Here is a 20,148-nt window from a genome sequence, read left to right as displayed (position 1 = left end):
AGGAAAAGGAGGGCGGGAGGTAATAGGCTGACTGTTGACCAGATGTTTAATGAATGTAATGCCTGTCTAATTGCAACTGTCACAAACAGAAGTTGTCTTCCGCCTGTGGGTTGCTCTGTCCCTCACTCTCATGGCCTCAAATATCCACAATGCTAAATGAATCATGCTTTGTATATACAAAGGGAAAAGTAAATAAATAGTTAAACTTAATACGGTTCTTCCATATTTCTTGCTAATAATTGTTTTATTGTAGTTTACAGAGAAATAAGGAAATCAACGCCATTTCAATACTGGAGGGAAATTATACTTAAGTCTGCCTGGTTACAGTGTCTATTTATGTCCCTATAGGTTTCATTGCACTGAATGACAGTGACTGGGATTCAGGAATCTCCCTCCAAGACAGCGAGCACAGCCAAAGGTACAGTAGAACCTCCTGGAGAGCTACTGGGTATGCTGCTTTAAAACACCTGATTATTGTGTTAGAGTAAAGCTGGAACAAAACCCGCGCACCCAGTGGCTATCCAGGGGGAGGGTTTACCACCTACGCCTCTACACCATAGCTTAAATATGAACGTATCACAAACAAATGTCATTTGGGTACCCAAACCCCCAACCTAAATACTGTCGCTCTAATACATCTAGAAGATACAGCAGATGCTTTCACGACACTAGCAAACACCAGTGACTCTACTGCTTTGCTCTTGTATCTCTCCGTGTTAGAGCCCCAAGCTGCAATTAGTGACAGGGACACAGTGTTTATAACAGCTGTTACTAAAAGCCCCACCCTCATCACCAAAGAGGATTATGATCATATCTCTCTTCTCTGTAACCAGTTACAGACTCACACAAGAGAAACACAAGAGAAAGGCTTTCCGGTGAAGCACCTAGTATTTGAAACACACTCATTTGTTTTCCCATTGAGTGCCTGTTAAGCAGGTGTTGTGTTGAAATTGAATGGGCAGCTGTGTGGTTAAAGCTCTGAGCACTGTGGGTAATTGTGTTTTTGGTGTTGGGAAAATGTTCACATGTCTGTAACCCCGCTCACACACGGGTCTACAGGCAAAGGGACTGCTTCACAGTCCCTCGTTCCCACATTCACAAATACACACACACACACACATAAACACAAGCAAAGGCAAACAAGATAAAAGCTTATGAAAAGATACACACACACACACAAAAAGCTCATTGATACACACACACCCCTTGTCAGCCTAATTAGTAGTGACTGCCTGCTCGGCCTAATCCCCTTCTCTATGAGCGTCTCTCCCGCACAGGCGCTGACGTGTGCCTCTCTACCATCTCTCCTCCTCCTCCCCCTAACCCCCCTGCCTGTGTGTGTGTGTGTGTGTGTGTGTGACGTGTGTGCGGCCGACAGGGCCTTTGTGTCCAGCGAGGACCTGCCGCTGAGTCCGCGCCATGAGCAGGCCAAGCGGCTCCTGGAGAGAGCCCGCATGAAGGCCCGGTCCTTCCCACTCAAGGCTGACCACACCATCCTACCCGTCCAGAGGGACAACCCGTAAGTCTGTTGCTCCGCAAGTGGGTGTGTTTATGTGTGTGGGTTTGAGGGTCGTCTGTGTGTGTGTGTGTGTGTGTTCTGTTTACCAGCAGAGCTTAGCTGTAGCAGACACCTGTAGCATCATAGCCAACCAAACGAGACCAAAGAAGAAAGCGTTTTTCCTCATTTTTCTCTCTCCTTTTCTTCCCTTCTGTTTTGTGGGGCCCAGCAGGGCCTGTGAATCTCTGTAGGCTTTTGTGCCGGAGCAACCGGACGGCTGTCTTGTGTTTGGCCGGTTAAAGTGTGCTGCGGCTCTCTCACGGTCTGTTTACTGATAGTGTTCAGCGTAGCAAGCTGCGACAGGTGGTAGTGATATGACACATATTGGATTTACTGCTTTAAATGTAGCATTGCTCACGCATGTTCTATTTACAGTGCCCTCTATTCATTTTTAAATGCCGATATGTCACATATCTATTATGGGTCACACTTTAGTTACACAGATGCTACATTATGTAGTACTATGTATGTAATATTTACATTTATCTAACTAGTAACTACACAATAACTATACAATATGTAGTTGCAGTTTCCATGTACAGCTGGGTAAATAGTTCTAGCAAAAGTAGTTATAGAGCATGTGTATGGCATTGTCCTGTATCTCAAATAGTAGTTTCCGGAAAACTATAGTAGTAATTATGGTGGTGTTACAGTTATAATAGTAGTAATTATGGTGGTGTTACAGTTATAATAGTAGGAGCAATGGTTGTGGTCGACGTCAATATGTAAATACACACTTTTCTATTGTTCTAATTTCAAGGCTTTTTAATTAAGTGTAATAATAATAATAATGGTTTAGGGCAGGCGCGGGCGGATTCAGCTGTGAGCTGATTTTTTGTTGTTGTTGTTAAGCAGATTGTCATGCCCTGACCTTAGAGATCCCTTTTATTCTCTATTTGGTTAGGTCAGGGTGTGACTAGGGTGGGCAATCTATGTTTTCTATTTCTTTGTTGGCCGGGTATGGTTCCCAATCAGAGGCAGCTGTCTATCGTTGTCTCTGATTGGGGATCATACTTAGGCAACACTTTTCCCCACCTTTAGTTTGTGGGATCTTGTTTTTGTATAGTTGCTGTGTAGCCTGCAGAACTCAACGTTCGTTTTGTATTTTGTTGTTTTGTCGGTGTTCATTTGAAATAAAAGTAAAATGTTCGCCTACCACGCTGCACCTTGGTCCAATCTTTACGACGAGCGTAACACAGATGGTGGGGGAGCCAGAACATACAGTACCAGTCAAGTTTGGACACCTTTTTCTTTATTTTGACTATTTTCTACATTTTAGAATAATACATGATTCCATATGTGTTATTTCATAGTTTTGATGTCCTCACTATTATTCTACAATGTAGAAAATAGTAAAAATAAAGAAATCCCTTGAATGAGTAGGTGTGTCCAAAGTTTTGACTGGTACTGTAGTTATAAATAATTTGTACACTGCAAATTGACTGCAAGAAGCCCATATATATATTTGACTGCAAGAAGCCCATATATACTCAAGGCTTGAAATGATTCTGTTTTTGTCCAAAAAAATAAATAATTTTATATATATAAAATTACTTATTTTTTTGGACAAAAACAGAATCATTTCAAGCCTTGAGTACATCTATTTATGCGTGGGAACAGATTGGTAACAGATTTCCTAAATTAAAATCACTTTCAGCTGCTTTGCTGGTGATTTTACAGTCTTATGTCCAACAACCCTAATTATATAAAAGCAATTCTAAAAGGAAAATGGGGGGGGGGCACATACATTTAACCACAAGCAGAATTTGGCCCACGGGCCACCGACTGGGGAATTGGTTTAGGGCATTGGGTTATCTTGGTTGCTATATCAGGTTCTCTCTCTCTCCCTCCTCTCTCGCTCATACACACACGTCTATTTCCACATTACGCAATCCAGCTGGAATTATACACCTCCCTAATCTCAATCCTAATATCATGGTCCGGGAGCAGTGACTAGTGATTACCTCAGCACATTCACTCTGACCAAGGCAGGATGTTCCCTCATACAGCTGTCAATCACCAGAAAGCATCAACATTCGCTCCAGATTAGAGTGATTGGATGGGACTTTTTGGATACCGGCCAATCACTAGGTGATATGACAGAAATTATGTAATAATGGCCCCTCAATGACAACCAACTATTATCAAAATCCTTCCAAATGAAAGCAATTTGGATTGAGGTGCCATAAGTTGTCTTGTTTATTCATTGGATAAGAACAATTCATTTGGTGTTTTCTGTGTTGGGTCTGATTTAATTTAGAAATATCTCTGGTTTGGAGGGAGCTTCCTGGTTGTGATTTGACGCTTGATAAGACTGATTCCCTCTAATGCTTCGCTACACATCTTCCAGCTGTTACCCTCAGCCCCCCCCCCCCCCACACACACAATCCCAGGGGTAGAAACCCAGTGTGTGAGGAGTACATACAAGGAAAGCACAGTACAATACTCCCCTCAACTCCCCAGAGAAATCTTAGCCAGCCATGCAGTATCGTGTTCCCCACCATCCAACAGTGTGGGCTCACAACTGTCAATCACTTTATTTCCATGGACATTTTTCCAAATGCATTTCTCATTTACATTTATAGATGAAGTTGTATATGCACAATAGCGTAAATAAATACACTCTCTCCTGGATATGACTCAAGATACAGTGAGGGGAAAAAAGTATTTTATCCCCTGCTGATTTTGTCCGTTTGCCCACTGACAAAGAAATGATCAGTCTATAATTTTAATGGTAGGTTTATTTGAACAGTGAGAGACAGAATTACAACAAAAAATCCATAAAAACGCATGTCAAAAATGTTATAAATTGATTAGCATTTTAATGAGGGAAATAAGTATTTGACCCCCTCTCAATCAGAAAGATTTCTGGCTCCCAGGTGTCTTTTATACAGGTAACGAGCTGAGATTAGGAGCACACTCTTAAAGGGAGTGCTCCTAATCTCAGCTTGTTACCTGTATAAAAGACACCGATCCACAGAAGCAATCAAACAGATTCCAAACTCTCCACCATGGCCAAGACCAAAGAGCTCTCCAAGGATGTCAGGGACAAGATTGTAGACCTACACAAGGCTGGAATGGGCTACAAGACCATCGCCAAGCAGCTTGGTGAGAAGGTGACAACAGTTGGTGCGATTATTCGCAAATGGAAGAAACACAAAAGAACTGTCAATCTCCCTCGGCCTGGGGCTCCATACAAGATCTCACCTCGTGGAGTTGCAATGATCATGAGAACGGTGAGGAATCAGCCCAGAACTACACGGGAGGATCTTGTCAATGATCTCAAGGCAGCTGGGACCATAGTCACCAAGAAAACAATTGGTAACACACTACGCCGTGAAGGACTGAAATCCTGCAGCACCCGCAAGGTCCCCCTGCTCAAGAAAGCATATATACATGCCCGTCTGAAGTTTGCCTCTGAATCATCTCAGATGATTCAGAGGACAACTGGGTGAAAGTGTTGTGGTCAGATGAGACCAAAATGGAGCTCTTTGGCATCAACTCAACTCGCCGTGTTTGGAGGAGGAGGAATGCTGCCTATGACCCCCAAGAACACCATCCCCACCGTCAAACATGGAGGTGGAAACATTATGCTTTGGGGGTGTTTTTCTGCTAAGGGGACAGGACAACTTCACAGCATCAAAGTGACAATGGATGGGGCCATGTACCGTCAAATCTTGGGTGAGAACCTCCTTCCCTCAGCCAGGGCATTGAAAATGGGTCGTGGATGGGTATTCCAGCATGACAATGACCCAAAACACACAGCCAAGGCAACAAAGGAGTGGCTCAAGAAGAAGCACATTAAGGTCCTGGAGTGGCCTAGCCAGTCTCCAGACCTTAATCCCATAGAAAATCTGTGGAGGGAGCTGAAGGTTCGAGTTGCCAAACGTCAGCCTCAAAACCTTAATGACTTGGAGAAGATCTGCAAAGAGGAGTGGGACAAAATCCCTCCTGAGATGTGTGTAAACCTGGTGGCCAACTACAAGAAACGTCTGACCTCTGTGATTTCCAACAAGGGTTTTGCCACCAAGTACTAAGTCATGTTTTGCAGAGGGGTCAAATACTTATTTCCCTCATTAAAATGCTAATCATTTTATAACATTTTTGACATGCGTTTTTCAGGATTTGTTTTGTTGTTATTCTGTCTCTCACTGTTCAAATAAACCTACCATTAAAATTATAGACTGATCATTTCTTTGTCAGTGGGAAAACGTACAAAATCAGCAGGGGTATCAAATACTTTTTTCCCTCACTGTAGCCTCTGCTACCACGATAATGGACAGCTATGTGATTGGATACAGACAGAAAGGACGTCCATACTGGGGATGACCTTCCCCTTAGCGAGAGTTGGGAATGTAGCGGCTGGGACAGAGAGGGGCCAGAACATAGATAAGAATCGCACAGGCATCCAACCAATCCTCTGTGTTAAGAGGAAAAATGCTGAATGCTTCTTTATGGGGTTTCAGTCTTTTTTGGGGGTTAGGGTTTGTGTGTGTGTGTGTGTGTGTTACCTTACCACAGTGGTGCCAGTGTGTGTTTGTGTGTCCTTCTGGATGTGTGTGTGCATCCATACACAGGGAGCAGCTGTCGACGGCTGGAGCTTCCTTGCACCGGGCTCCGCTGGCGGGGAAGGACGGCCAGTCGGTGTCGTCAGCGACGGTTTCTGCAGTTACCTCGTTCTCGGGAAACCTCAGTGACTCCTCCAGCAGCGACTCGGCCTGTGGCCCCCGCCGACGTCCCGGCCAATCACCGACGCGGGTCCGCTTCGAGGACGAATCGGAGAAAGACGCAGAGGTGCGCTACTTGGAGAGGCTTCGTCAGAGGAGGAGGGCGGGTGAGAGGGCCCAAGGGCTGCTTATATCCAAGCCCAATCTCTCTTCCTATGTCAACGGGCGGAGGGACACTGATCCAGGAACTGGAATAGTGGTTGAGCGAGGGCACAAGAAGGCCCACAGGGCACAGGAAGGCCACTTAAACGGTGGCAGCCATTTCAAATCCCTGGTGGCACAAGAGGAGGCGCTTAACAGGCAGTGCAACTCATGCGGGACGTTCCTTGAAGGAGAGGTCCTGAACCCAAACCACCATCCGAACCTTTCACCCCTGAACCTCCATCAGAACCCTTCACCCGCAATAGGGCAGAACTTCCCGGTGAACAGAGAGGGGGAGGAGAAGGTGCTGATGCCTTGCTGGGTGGCTCCCAGCGAGCCCAGCCGGACAGTTCGTACCGAGCTGATCAAGGAGACGTACATTGGCAAGGTAACCCCTGGCGATGTGGCAGATGGCGAAAGGACGGGCCACGGCTCGGCGGGAGAGACGGATAGCAGCAGTGGTGGTGGTGGAGGGAGTGTTCGAGTGTCAACCATGAAGGTGAAGAGGAGGAGTAGGAGAGGTGAGCTTTTGGGCACCAATGGGCAAGGAGCACCCATCACGATGCCACCAACGCCACCAGCACCCAGGCCCAATCACAGCTTAGTGCCGATGAGCTCAACCAATGGTATTGTGCTGGTGCCACCCAACCCGTACCCCATTGAGCAACCAGAGTCAAAGGTGGTGGGTTTCCCCACTCACTCCCCTGCACCCCCAGATGAACCCACAAACAGTCCCCCGTGCCTCAACGGCGCCCCCTTTCCCCCTTCCCCAACGCCCATCAAATCAGCTCTGAAATCAGGACCCAAGAGCCGGCTCAATGGCCAGCGAGTGGTCAAACTCATGCCTTCACCACAGTACCGCCTTTTGCCCCAGAACTCCTTGGAGGAACAAGGGAGAGGGGCTGCGCCTAGCCCCCAGAACAAGCACTCTGTCGGTGGGAACTTCGTGGAGTATGGTTCTTCTTTGGGGCTGACTTCCAGCACCGACACAATGATGCCCTGTATCAGGCCTGCCTCCCTGCTGAAGACCTCCTCATCGCCAGCTAGGACAGCAGTAGAGAAGATGGGGGACCCTGCGGCACCAGGTCAGCTTCAAATACACACATAACACTAATTCTACCCTTAACCCTAAATCCCCTAGAAATAACATTTATCCTTGTGAAGACTAACAAAATGTTCCCAGTTGGTCAACATTTTTGGTTTACTAGAAGTCCCCACAAGTATAGTTTAACACGTCCATTGCAATGTACAAGCACACACACACACACTATAAAGTAGAGAGCCTTACACTCCCACACACACACACACACACACACACACACACCCTAACTTCTGTGCTCTGGGATCAGGGCCCCAGGTTTCCACTCTAGAAACACACTTTCCACTGTGCTCAGAAGAACCAAAGTGCGGCCCGGAAAGACAAGACGGCCCCATAGAGAAGTTAAATTAAAAAAAATCATTAGACACTTTAGTCATCACCTTTTGAATTATTACATGTTTTATTTGATTTCCTATCACTCACGTCCCAAGATATTAACATTTTATGTTCATCCTCTGACGTTACGAGTCCAGCTGGCCAGGGGAAGTGCCGGTTGGTATATTTAGCTGTCCATATGCATGGCACACTCTGGCAGAGTTCCCGGAGCATGTTCGCGCGATACTGCTGTCTGTCCAGTGTGCACTGAGCGCTAGTGGGCAGGCGTAGTAAAACCGGATATAGAAAGATGGCAGCAACCACGAAACAGAGTACGCAAATTTGAGTAGATTACGTTGAAAACAATGGGTGTCCATCTTGGACGCTGTCGCTAGTTAAATTATAAATAATAATATCTATTGCATTTAGCAGATGCTTTTGTCTAAAGCGATTTACAGTCATGCGTGAATACATTTTACGTATGGGTGGTCCCGGGAATCGAACCAACAACTCTGGCGGGGCAAGCGCCATGCTCTACCAACTGAGTCATACAGGCATAGTTCATATCTTTTTTTTTACTGTTATTTAACTAGGCAAGTCAGTTAAGAACAAATTGTTATTTACGATGACAGCCTACCCCGTCCAAACCCAGACAACGCTGGGCCAATTGTCCGCCGCCCTATGGGACTCCAAATCACGGCAGGTTGTGATGCAGCCTGGAATCCAACTAGGGTCTGTAGTGACGCCTCTAGCACTGAGATGCAGTGCCTTAGACCACTGTGACACTCAGGAGCCCTAATATACTGTACCTATATATACTGTACCTCAGTGTGTGGGACAGCGGATTAGTGAGAACGACATCATGTGCTGCTAATATTCACAGCTCATCTGAATGGCAGAAGTCTTAGGTGACGGCGTGATCTACATATCAATGGGCGGTGATGGTAAATGCCTTGTTGAGAGCAAAGGAGGTGAATTCCAATGCAGTGGATTTATTCACTACCATCAGACAACCTTTAAGAACAGCTGTTAAAGGGATACAAATGGGATTAAAAAAAAGGATTGAAATGGTATCCACGAGTTCATCTGACTCTGGGGAGGTATATAAAGGGCCTCACTGCCAAAATCTCAAAGTATTCCTTTAAAAATAAAGATTAGATGTTATGTTACAAATGGGGTTAGGTGGATTACCTGAACTGTAGCTGAATACTGACACAGATTCTGATCACAGTCACCATTGACTAAAATAGTCTAAACCGTATTAGGTATGGGCATCTCAGAGGAAAATTACATTAAAAAAATATATATACAATTTAATATGTTTTCAGTCTTACTCTAGTTCCCTAGTGGCCATTGGTAAATGCACAGCCTCGTGGGTAATTAAGTCCATGCTGCTTGTGTCAGTGATGTGTCAGCGTGCATCCATACGTGTGTGTGTGTATCCGTACGTGCATCTGTGCGTGTGTACACATGCCTCTGTGTGTGTGTGTTTGTGTGTGTGCTGCACCCAGGTCCCAGCAGGGATTTTGCAGTCAGCACATACACACATCCCCTAGCCTCAGCCCTGTAATCCCACCGAGGCCTGTTCGCCCCGTTTCCACCGGCTGCATGATTGGATATGTGAAGCATCTGATTGTTCCCACTGTGGCCTCTGTCTCTCTCATTCTCCCTGTCTCTGTCTATTTCTCTGTTTATGTCTCTCTCTTTGTCTCTTTCTCTGTATCTCTGACACTTTCTCCCCTCCTGTCTCTAATTCTCTGTCTCTATGCATGAGAAATACTCAACATTCCCCCCCAAAAAATATATGTAGCTAGAAATTCATGTTTCATAAACGACGTTCTACAAAAATGTATCATATCACATACAAACGTCTCAGTCATAACAAGGCTCTAACTCATGAGTGTCAAACTCATTTTGACCCACAGGCCGCATTTGGTCTTCCTTGAGGTCTGGAAGGCTGCACTTAAAATTCATTCTATTTTCTAGCGGTCAATTATTTAGTGCTCTATCCATCACTTTTGGAATTTCCGATGCTCCCTGACTGTCAGCTTTCCTTTCGCTGACTGTAAGCAAATGACAGAGTGGAAAAACTAGAAATGTACACTGACTATACCAAGCATTAGGAACACCTTCCTAATATCGAAGTCTCTTCACTCTCTCCTCTAGAAGTGGAGCAGCATCATCCAGAGATGGGAGAGCTCTGTCTTGAAGGAACCAGCATCATTACCCCACCCCTGTACCGCTCTGGGGGTGATGTACGGGTCAGGGGACCAATGAGAGCAGAGCATCAAAGGGAGGACAGCCCTAGTCCAACTCAGTGAGTATTGGTACCTCTCTCCACCACACTCTTAGTTCTAATTCTAAACTGATCCGAAGCCTGTATGATTAGGTTCTTCATGAAGATCGTAAAGGATTACCTTGTCCTCTCGTAGACTTGGTGGAATTCTTTGAGCATTATTTCAGATCAAGGTTAAATCGAGAGTTCGGAGCTGGGCTAGAACTCATAGCTGAGTCACTAATATCACTCTTTGTATATGGCAGAATTTGGCATGAAAGCACTTCAGGCCTGCTCATCACAGTACCTTGATTAGTTGAATTACTGTAGAAGTGTTAGGCTGGAACAAAGCACACTCTTAAGAGTTGCCCACACCTGCCCCAGGTGGAGGTTTGACCCAAAATGAACATCTGTCCTTCTCCCTAATACCTTTCCGAGAGAGATTCCCAGATTATGTTCCATTTTACCAAGCTATCATCTAATTTGGAGCTCTGCCTGCCTGCCAGCCTGCCTGCCTGCCAGCCTGCCTTCCTGCCAGCCTGCCTGCCAGCCTTAGCCCATAGCCATTATTAGTCTTCCACAGACTGTTTTTATAGAAACTAGGTCAAACAAGGTGGTTTTAGAGTGGTGGTGCAGACATAAATAGAGCACTTCGTCAGTTGAAGCCTTTTTAACTCAACACTGACCTCTTCTGACCAAATAGTAGTAAGTGAATGGATACACGTTGCTCATATATGGCTCCTGTGTCAGAGGCGTTACACTTAGTTCTTTCCATTTTCCTGTATTATTTCATTCGGACAGAATTTCTAAAAGGTTTTTCCAATCAAATTAAATTAAGTATTTATAATGGAAAAGTATAATGGAAATGAACCAACCTTTGACCTGACCAGAGTGCTTTCATGATGTCCAGGCTGCACCTTTCTTTTGTTTACGGACTGACTGCGGGTGTGAATTTTCTGGAACCCTCTTGCCAATAGCTAAAGGGCTGAAGGTTCTGCGCATGTCTGAGATTCTCTACTTTACGCACAGTCTCTGCTCTACTCGTTCGGCTGCCCAGAGAACAGGCTACAGTATTTAGGTGATGACTGGAGAATGGTGCTCATTTAATAAAGCTATATCAAAGCTGAATCAATGTCTGCAAGATCACATAATGACAGTATTCTACATAATAGAACCGAATATAATAGTATAAGGTTACTGTAAGACAAACACCACCTCATTTCTTATGAGATTTTAGGATGATTGGGCAAATGGCCCAATTCTTCTCTCATGCGGCCACAACTTAACAGCGTGCGCCACCTGGCAAAATATGATTTTAAAAAAATTGAAACAAAACACTGGTATGCTACAGTTTAACACCCTCTTCTCTACAATTCACTCACTGTACATAACTCAAAACAACACTACATAACTAAGAAGACCTACAGTGGGTATAGAAAGTCACCACCCCCTTTCAAAATGTTCACCTTTTTGTTTCCTTACAGCCTGAAATAAAAACACATGGAATTGGACCATTCCGGCATTATTTACACAGAGTAACCCACAGTATCCAAGTGAGATTTTTTATTTTTATTTTTTAAAGCTCTGAAAATGAATTAAGTAAAACAGTAAAATACCATATTTGGGTAAGTGAACACCCCACCTTAGAAATGCCAACTTGCTGAGATATAACCAACCACCTTCCAGATCACAAATCAAGCTAATTAGCTTCCATCTGTGATCAATTGTAGTGACTTTGATTAGTTCAGAATAAAAGCAGTTGTTCATAGAGGACTCCACTATTTAATAGTGCAATTCAAAGCAAATAATCCACTGTGGAAAGGCACAAGTCAGGGGCTGGATATAAAAAGATTCCAAAGGCTTTGTCTATCCCTCGGAGCACAGTTAAGACCATTATTAAGTGGTTAAGGCGTATGGCACCACCCATGAAGGAGCGTCAAGCCTTTATGGCAAAGACTGGTCAATGTGTGCGACCACAATATCACAAGCGGTCCACAAATCTGGCCTCTATGGGAGGGTGGCAAGGGGAAAAAACACTTTACATCTTCCCACCCAAAGAACACCATGTCTACAGGAAAGCACGGCGGTGGCAGCATCCTGTTGCGGGGGTGTTTCTCTTCAGCAGGGACTGGAGCACTTGTCAGGATAGAGGGGAAAATGGACAGTGCAAAATACCGACTGATTCTTGAGGAGAACCTGCAGCCCTCTGCCAGGAAGTTGAAGATTGTCATGTTGAAACGTGAACCATGGCCCAAAGCACACCGCCAAAGCAACTGTACAGTGGCTGAAAGACAAGAAGGTGAATGTCCTTGAGCGGCCTAGTCGGAGCCTCGACCTAAATCCCATCGAGAATCTGTGGAATGACTTGAGTGCAGTCCATGAGCGGTCCCCAAGCAATTTGACTGAGCTTGAACAATTCCGCAAGGAAGAATGTGCGACTATTGCACAGTCTAGGTGTGCAAAGTTAGTAGAGATGTATTCAAAGAGACTCATGGCTGTAATTCAAGCAAAAGGTGGTTCCACCAAGTATTAACTCAGGAGGGGTGTCCACTTATCCAAATAGGGTATTTTACTGTTTTAATTGTAATTATTTTTCAGATATTTCTTTTTTTCACTTTGATATTGTGAATTACTCTGTGTAAATAAATAAAGCTGTGAAAAAGTCAGATTTAATGTGTTTTCATTTCAGGCTGTAAGGCAACTACAGATGAATGTTTTGAAAGGGGACGGTGACTTTCTATACCCAGTGTAAATGCATATTACCATAACTGATTGACATCAAACGGTTAGCATGCAGATGCTGCATGGATGTTTCACCGGTAAAACTGTAAGAACTGACTGTAAGAACTGAATTTACTTTCACGATTGACAGTGAGGGTGACCACAAATGTGTCCGTAAAGTAGAGGGAAAGAAACATGCGCAGAATGTGATATGGATCTTTAGCTCTGGGGAAGAGGGTTCCAGGGGGAAGGGACGGGGCCGGAACACGGTGGTTACATTCGGATCCACAGCCTCTGCCTTTTAGTTTTTTTTGTGGCGTTGCTCATGTCTCTCTCTCTCTTTTCAAAGGAGGGTAAGGGCAGAGACAGAGCAGCGGGAGGGCAGGTCCAAGCTCTCTCTGCGTCGTTTCTTCTCCGCCATCGGCCTAAACGGAGTGGGGAAGCTGGGTAAAGGGCGCTCCAGTAGCATGGAGCAGCTTAGCTTCCAGCCCCGTGGCCTCCCCCCGGCCTCTCCTGGCCCCACCTCCACCCCCGGTCCCAGCCTCGGCACCCCCAAGTGCCCAGACCCCAGCCAGCTGAGGAAAGCACCTTCGCTCCAATCCCTACGCATGGTGAGAGAAGACCTTCCTTTGTCATGTCAAACTTATCTTTTGAATTATAGGGAATTCTATGGATTTGAACCGTTCTTGTAGTCTGAGAGAGTGCCACTTTGTCTGTCAAACACTGCTTAATCTATAAGAATATTGAGAGTTCAGTTGATTGTAACATGATGAATAGAAAAGTGTGTAATAAGTATAAATGTACATGATTTCACACATAACTATGCTATAAAGAGTATATTTGGTAACATTATGCTTTATGAAGAAATCTAAATGCGCCAGTATTGTGGAAGCTGACAGGGTTACTGTCGTGTTCATTTCTCACCACCAGGGGTCACCCTTTATGCAGCTGAGGAAATCGTCATCAGTCCAGAATTTACAGTCGTCAAAGAAGAAAGATCGCTCCAGTGCATACACACCTGGAGACCAACCCAGCAGCCCTGCTCTCAGGTACAACATAAACAGACATGCACACACACAACATTAGAGCTATGGCATCAGCAACAATCCAATAGGCAACTGTTACAGTAGTGTAAGGCCATCAAACATCCAACTATCTGTCACGGTTTAAAGTTTGCACACTGATTTAATATTATGAATGAAGTCAACGTCGATCCTTCCTGATAGGAGATTACAATGCTGGCATGTGCTCAAGTCTCCGTTGATATCATATCTCTGGTATGCATGGATGGCTGCCGTGTGTGTTGTGTAACCGAATAGTTTCCATTTACTGGGTCTGAGGGGGTGTCTGGAGTGGAGAGATAAAAATAGAGTGAATGTAGTGGTGCTGCCAAAAAAAAGACATGGAATCCAGTAGACTATCGCAACATCACATCATGATGGACTTGGAAAGGTGGCTGGGAGCAGTGGTGAAATTGAACACGGACTGTTCGGGTGACGTTGTTGACACTGCCTGTGTGTGTGTGTGTGTGTGTGTGCACGTCTACATGAGTGCACCGGCAACTGATCCAGGAGAGACGAGGACATTCCAGCCTCAGCCTTGCGCTTAGATAGCCTTCCTCGATAGGCAGTCAGAAACCTGATAGGCTAGGGACATGACAGCCGTGCTATATATGGACCGAGCTACGTGGCTCTCTGGGAAGTGGGCTGGGGAGTGGCTTCTGCCATAAAGACCTTAATGTAGGGAGCAGACCATCTCTCGCCCCCCCTCCCCCCCACCTGCATGCAATGACTTCATTATGTACATTATAAAACGGGAAATGGCACAAGGCAGCACACTTTCCTTTGTCTCTCCATTGACCTTCATTGCTTATTACTGAAATAAAATTGCATGTTTGCCATAGGATGACATCATGTGGAAATGCGTCAGTATACCTTGATTGAAACCCTAATGGCCATACTGAGTGTGATGAATCTATACAACAAGATTACATGCGTACATCCAGTGCTATTGCAGAGGTGGTCTCAGGTCTTAGGTCAAAGAAATCGTAATGAAGATCTAAGGGTTGACCTAATTATTCAGGAAACCACCTGGGAGCGTAGATTGCAATGTCCGTTCTCCAAAACTCTGCATGGCGACATCTGAGCCTGTGTCAAAGAATGCAATGTTTGTATTTTGTGGTAATGAATGAATATTTATTCCATGCTACAAATGGTGCCCCATATGTGTCACCGCAACGCTGCTGTCCTGTCTTTCCAGTAGGGGATTTCAGAGGGCTCTGAGTGTGGAGGATGTGGGCTGCCCCAGCGGGGTGCGCTCTGTGGGGAGGGTGGCCCAAGCCTTCCCTGATGGGACCCTCCTGCTGGAGCTTAGCAGACCCCCCAACGGACCATTCGGCTTCCTCATCTCCCGGGGCAAAGGACGACCAGACTCGGGTACATAAGGACAGGAGAGCTTGGATCTGCCTGGCCTCAGATCTGTTTGTGCTGTTACCAACTCCTATGGTCATTGTCTCGTCATTGGTCTGGACCAGGCTAGGCCATGATCAGAAACAGTTTGGTACCAGGCTAGGATTTGCCCTGTTGTGTTGGTTGTCTTTTCTGATGTAGTCTTCTGTAATCGTGTGCTGTTTATTAGAATGCCCCAATCTGTGTGCTCAAGGTGTTTTTCATCTTCTTACTTCTCTCCTGTCCTGCAGTTGAATGTGTGTTTAGTGTTGTATTCCTTTGCTGTTTGTGTGTTAGTAATGTATGTGCCGTGTGTGTGTTAGGTCATGTATACGACTCCTGTGACCTAAGGTTGTGTTTTATATTAGGGGTGTGTGTGTGTGTGTGTGTGTGTGAGATCCCTAAGGTGTACATGTGTGTAACCAGTAAGGTGTATGTGTTGGTAGTGATACTCCTCTCCTGTGGTATCACTACTATTACCTGTCCGTGTGTTATAACGAAGGTGTGTGTAGCCTTACCAGCAACACGCTCCTGTACTTTATCCTGTCTGCCTTGTAGGTGTGTACGTGGAGGAGATGGGCGACAGCAGCACAGAGAAGCTGTATGCGGGGCTGTTGGGAGTGGGAGACGAGCTGCTGGAGGTGAACGGTGAGAAGGTGGCTGGTCTCAGTCTGGACCTGGTGACATGCCTAATGACCCAGGACAACATAGCCTCTATCCGCGTGCTCCGACACAGGAGACTCCCCCCTCCTCGCTAGGCAACCTGAGGACCGCCGGTTACAGTGGAGACACCATGGCAACCGGCAATGCCATGGAAACCGGCAATGTCATGGCAACCACAGACGCCATGGCAACCATCGACGCCACAGCAACCACAAATCCCCATGGAAACCTGGGGTGTTGGGGGTATGACAGAGGGACAGTGTGTGTGATCGGCTTTATGACTGTGGCTATTTCTATGCCTGCTTGCTTTGACAGTAGTAATAATGTCCTCTCTCTAAATAGAGATTTATTCTTCTGAAGACACATCAAGATGTTTGACACGATTGGCTCTCCTATATGGGTCACATGGAGTTGCTATAAGAGCAGTAGCTGTCTCATGTTCCCTCATGTCCTGTTGTGTTTTCCTCATGTTGTGTTTTCCTCATGTTGTGTTATGTTTCCTTGAGTTCTTTGGCGTTAGGTGCTCCTTACCTTACCTCTTTTTAAAACACAGCAGTACAAAAAAATGTTTTTATCATTACAGGAAATGCACAAAGGTTTCAGCAGCTCACACATCAATAATACAGTCTGGTAGGAGATCCTCTGTTAAATACCTCATAACAATCTCCTACAGTATTATTCCATGCATCTTTATGCAATTAAATCATGTTTTTATTGTGGTTATTGGTTTAGTCAGAAACCAGATCTGGATTTGTGTGGGTTAGCAACAGAGACGACATGAAGCATCTCAAAAGTGATACCATTTAAACGAACCTAGCAGTTTGCAGTCTCTTCAAGTCCAAGATGCTAATTTTGCCTAGCCAGCCTTGTGGAGTGAATGGAACGATGGGACATAATCCTAACTGAAAAAGAAGACCACGTTTTTTTAGTCTTGGACTAGTAATAAACGTACGTCTTGGATATGAACTGAAGCACTATGGCGATGAAGTACTCTGGATAGCACAGAGTAGATGAAGTCTTACAAGAAATGAAGGAGTCAATGTCTTGAGTTTCGGAAGTGTAGTCAAGAATAAGTCACATTTCTCTATAGTCTCTTCCAATGGTGTGTCCTGTTTACTGCAATAGCTACAAGGAACTAGCCCGGGTGCCAGTCTGGTTGTGCTTTAACCAGCTTGTCTTTGACCATGTTTGTGTTGTTGAATGCAGAAAAAGTCAAGCACGCAGGCTAAAAAAGGTACGACTTACTCCAAAGAATGGGATGAGAATAAGGTGTCACAACTATCTACATTTTGTCAATTGTCACAGTAATGACGAACTTGAAAATGACAGCGTTTCAAAACCCAACACGCATAGTCTCAAACTTACATTTTGTTTGTCTTCCTCGGTCCAAGTGGATCAACAACACTATCCATGCCGTCTTGATTGTACCGAAGGATCATCCACTTTCCTCTCTGCTTGTGTGCGTTTGCCAAACAAAGTAGAATCAATATTTGTTTACATTTTACCATATAAATGCACAGTACCCAAATCTGATTAAGTTCCCCTATCAATCAGAAGGTCACGGTTGTGACTGAAAAGCATCCACTTTTTTATCAGTAGCCTGGTCCCAGATCTGTTTATACTGTCTTGCCAACTCATACGGTCATTGTCACGCCTGATCTGGGACCAGGCTATCTTATCATCAGTCCTTTTATTAGGTCATTTCCTGGTTGGTTTTCAGTCACCCTGATGTTGTCAGTCAGGGTTCTGAATTTAGGATTTGTCCATCAATAGACAAAGTCCTTTCCAATGCTGCTGATAGTTTTTTTTGTTAATGCCATTACAAGAATACATTGTACACAAAGCAATAACTGCCAAAGTGTTTGGTTGACTGTCTAAAGAAAGACATTGTAAAACCATAAGGTTGTAAACAATGAGAAAGTAGAGCAGAGAAGTTGATGATGAGAATTCAGACAGACCCATTCGGAAAATGTGTAGTAAATTATTTGGACCTTTCAACAGTAAACACGTGGTACTAGAGGTCAGGTGCGTGTGACCGTGACGATAGGAAAGTATCGACATTTTGAGGAGTCATTCCACATCCTTCATCAGTATTAAAGTGCGCAAAGAACAGACTTTTCACTGTCATTCAATATATGTATTTTCTTATTTATTTATATCTATGGTTCAAATAAAAGAATGTGAACTACCCGCGTTCTTTCATGCCTTGAATCGGAACATACAATCACTTCGCATTTAATGTTGCCCTATTCAAATTACACACAATCTGATATATCAGCATGGTCTGACATGAAGTGTCTTCCTCGATGCAAATGATATCAGTTTCAGTTCAAGAACAAGCAGCTTTTAATTTTTTTCACCTTTTATTTAACTAGGCAAGTCAGTTAAGAACAAATTCTCATTTACAATGACGGCCTACACCATCCAAACGCTGGCCCAATTGTGCGCCGCCCTATGGGCCTCCCAATCACAGCCGGTTGTGCTACAGCCTGGATTTGAACCAGGGTGTCTGTAGTGACTCCTTGCGCTGAGATGCAGTGCCTTAGACCGCTGCGCCACTCGGGAGCATCTTCACAGCATCTACAAATCTCATGACTGTTTAGATCTCATGACCGTATAGATTTCTCAATGGCGTCATCTTTCACCGCTTGAGTCAGTGGCCTCTTTGCCTTTTAGAAGGAGAGGTGAAAGAGGGATGAATGGAGGAAGAGGAGACAGGTGTGTACAGTAGCCAGGGCTTCATGTGGTCTGAAGAAAGGTGTTAGAGTGGTCAGTACCTTGCCCCGAAAATCCCTCTGATAACATGGAGTTAGTATATCACCACCATCACTCACCCTGTCAGACCTCTAACCGTTAAGTGTATATATATTTATATATATATATGACCTAAAGTATGTGGACACCTGCTCGTCAAACATCTCATTCCAAAATAATTTGCTTCTCTAACAGCCTCCACTATTCTGGGAAGGCTTTCCACTAGATGTTGGAACATTGCTACGGGGACTTGATTCCATTCAGCCACAAGAGCATTCGTGAGGTAAAGCACTGATTTTGGATGATTAGGCGCGGCTTGCAGTCAGCGTTCCAATTCATCCCAAAGGTGTTCGATGGGGTTGAGGTCAGGGCTCTGTGCAGGCCACTCAAGTTCTTCCACGCCGATCTCGACAAACCATTTCTGTATGGACCTCGCTTTGTGCACACGGGCATTGTTATACTGAAACAGGAAAGGGGCTTCCCTAAACTGTTGCCACAAAGTTGGAAGCACAGAATTGTCTAGAATGTTGTATGCTATTGCATTAAAATTTCCCTTCATTGGAACTAAGGGGCCTAGTCCAAACCATGAAAAACAGCCCCAGATCATTATTCCCCCTCCATCAAACTGTACAGTTGGCACTATGCATTTAGGCAGGTAGCGTTCTTCTGGCATCCGTTGGACTGCCAGATGGTGAAGTGTGCTTCATTACTCCAGAGATTTCAGGGCAGAAATTTGATTAACTAACTTGTTGGAAAGGTGGTATCCTATGACGGTGCCACGTTGAAAGTTGCTGAGCTCTTCAGTGAAGCCACTCTACTGCCAATGTTTTTTCTATGGAGATTGCATGGCTGTGTGCTCTAAATTATACACCTATCAGCAACGGATGTTGCTGAAATAGCCGAATCCACTAATTTGAAAGGGTTTCCTCATACTTCTGTATATACAGTGTAAATAGAATGCTGACTTATTGTGACTCAATGGATTTGTCCATTTAGAATTCAGCAAAGAAACAACTCAACTGCCTCTCTCTTGTATGTCAATATTCACAATGTCAGAGCCCCCAGCCTGCCTTGCAAAGCTACTGACACCAGCTGTCTAGAGGGGCTGGGTGAAACCCATCCTCCTTCTCCTCTCTATGGGAGCGTGTTCTCAGCTGGCCCCTATCTCCATCTTTTGGGGAACCTGCACCATGCACCTGCGCTCCACCAAGTACACCAACCCCCTCCAGTCTTTTGGACACCCCCTACCTGTGTGCTCCTACCAGAAGGGGGACCAAGTAACTATTATTCGAGTCACAAGCAAGTCTCAAGTCACAAGTCCCAAGTCTCAAGGTTCGAATCTCAAGTTACAAGGTCCAAGTCGACTCCAAAGTAGAACGGGTCTAGTCTTGAGTCAAGTCCAAGTCGTGCATTCTAAGAGCAAGTCAAGTCAATAAAAAAAATAATCT

The 20,148-nt window shown here is 44.9% G+C and overlaps 1 protein-coding gene across 5 annotated transcripts in view; it reads left to right on the top strand.

Moving 5' to 3' along the window:
• Positions 1 to 18,134, top strand: part of si:dkey-121a11.3 (uncharacterized protein KIAA1614) — a 29,796-nt gene extending 11,662 nt beyond the window's left edge. For 4 of the 5 annotated variants that reach the window (XM_014215993.2, XM_014215996.2, XM_014215991.2 and 1 more), the window contains exons 3-10: positions 349 to 418; positions 1,379 to 1,519; positions 6,136 to 7,511; positions 10,007 to 10,157; positions 13,186 to 13,447; positions 13,767 to 13,885; positions 15,096 to 15,271; positions 15,842 to 18,134. In XM_014215993.2, coding sequence (XP_014071468.2) covers positions 349 to 418; positions 1,379 to 1,519; positions 6,136 to 7,511; positions 10,007 to 10,157; positions 13,186 to 13,447; positions 13,767 to 13,885; positions 15,096 to 15,271; positions 15,842 to 16,041 — 2,495 coding nt within the window. In that variant the 3' untranslated portion in view covers positions 16,042 to 18,134. The remainder of the gene's footprint in view (positions 1 to 348; positions 419 to 1,378; positions 1,520 to 6,135; positions 7,512 to 10,006; positions 10,158 to 13,185; positions 13,448 to 13,766; positions 13,886 to 15,095; positions 15,272 to 15,841) is intronic. The other variant, XM_014215995.2, reaches the window with a different exon arrangement.
• Positions 18,135 to 20,148: the final 2,014 nt, after the last annotated feature.

Source organism: Salmo salar, chromosome ssa10 (assembly GCF_905237065.1).
Source record: "Salmo salar chromosome ssa10, Ssal_v3.1, whole genome shotgun sequence".
In the NCBI taxonomy this organism is placed as follows: Eukaryota; Metazoa; Chordata; class Actinopteri; order Salmoniformes; family Salmonidae; genus Salmo; species Salmo salar.
This window is presented reverse-complemented; position numbering and strand designations above follow the sequence as displayed.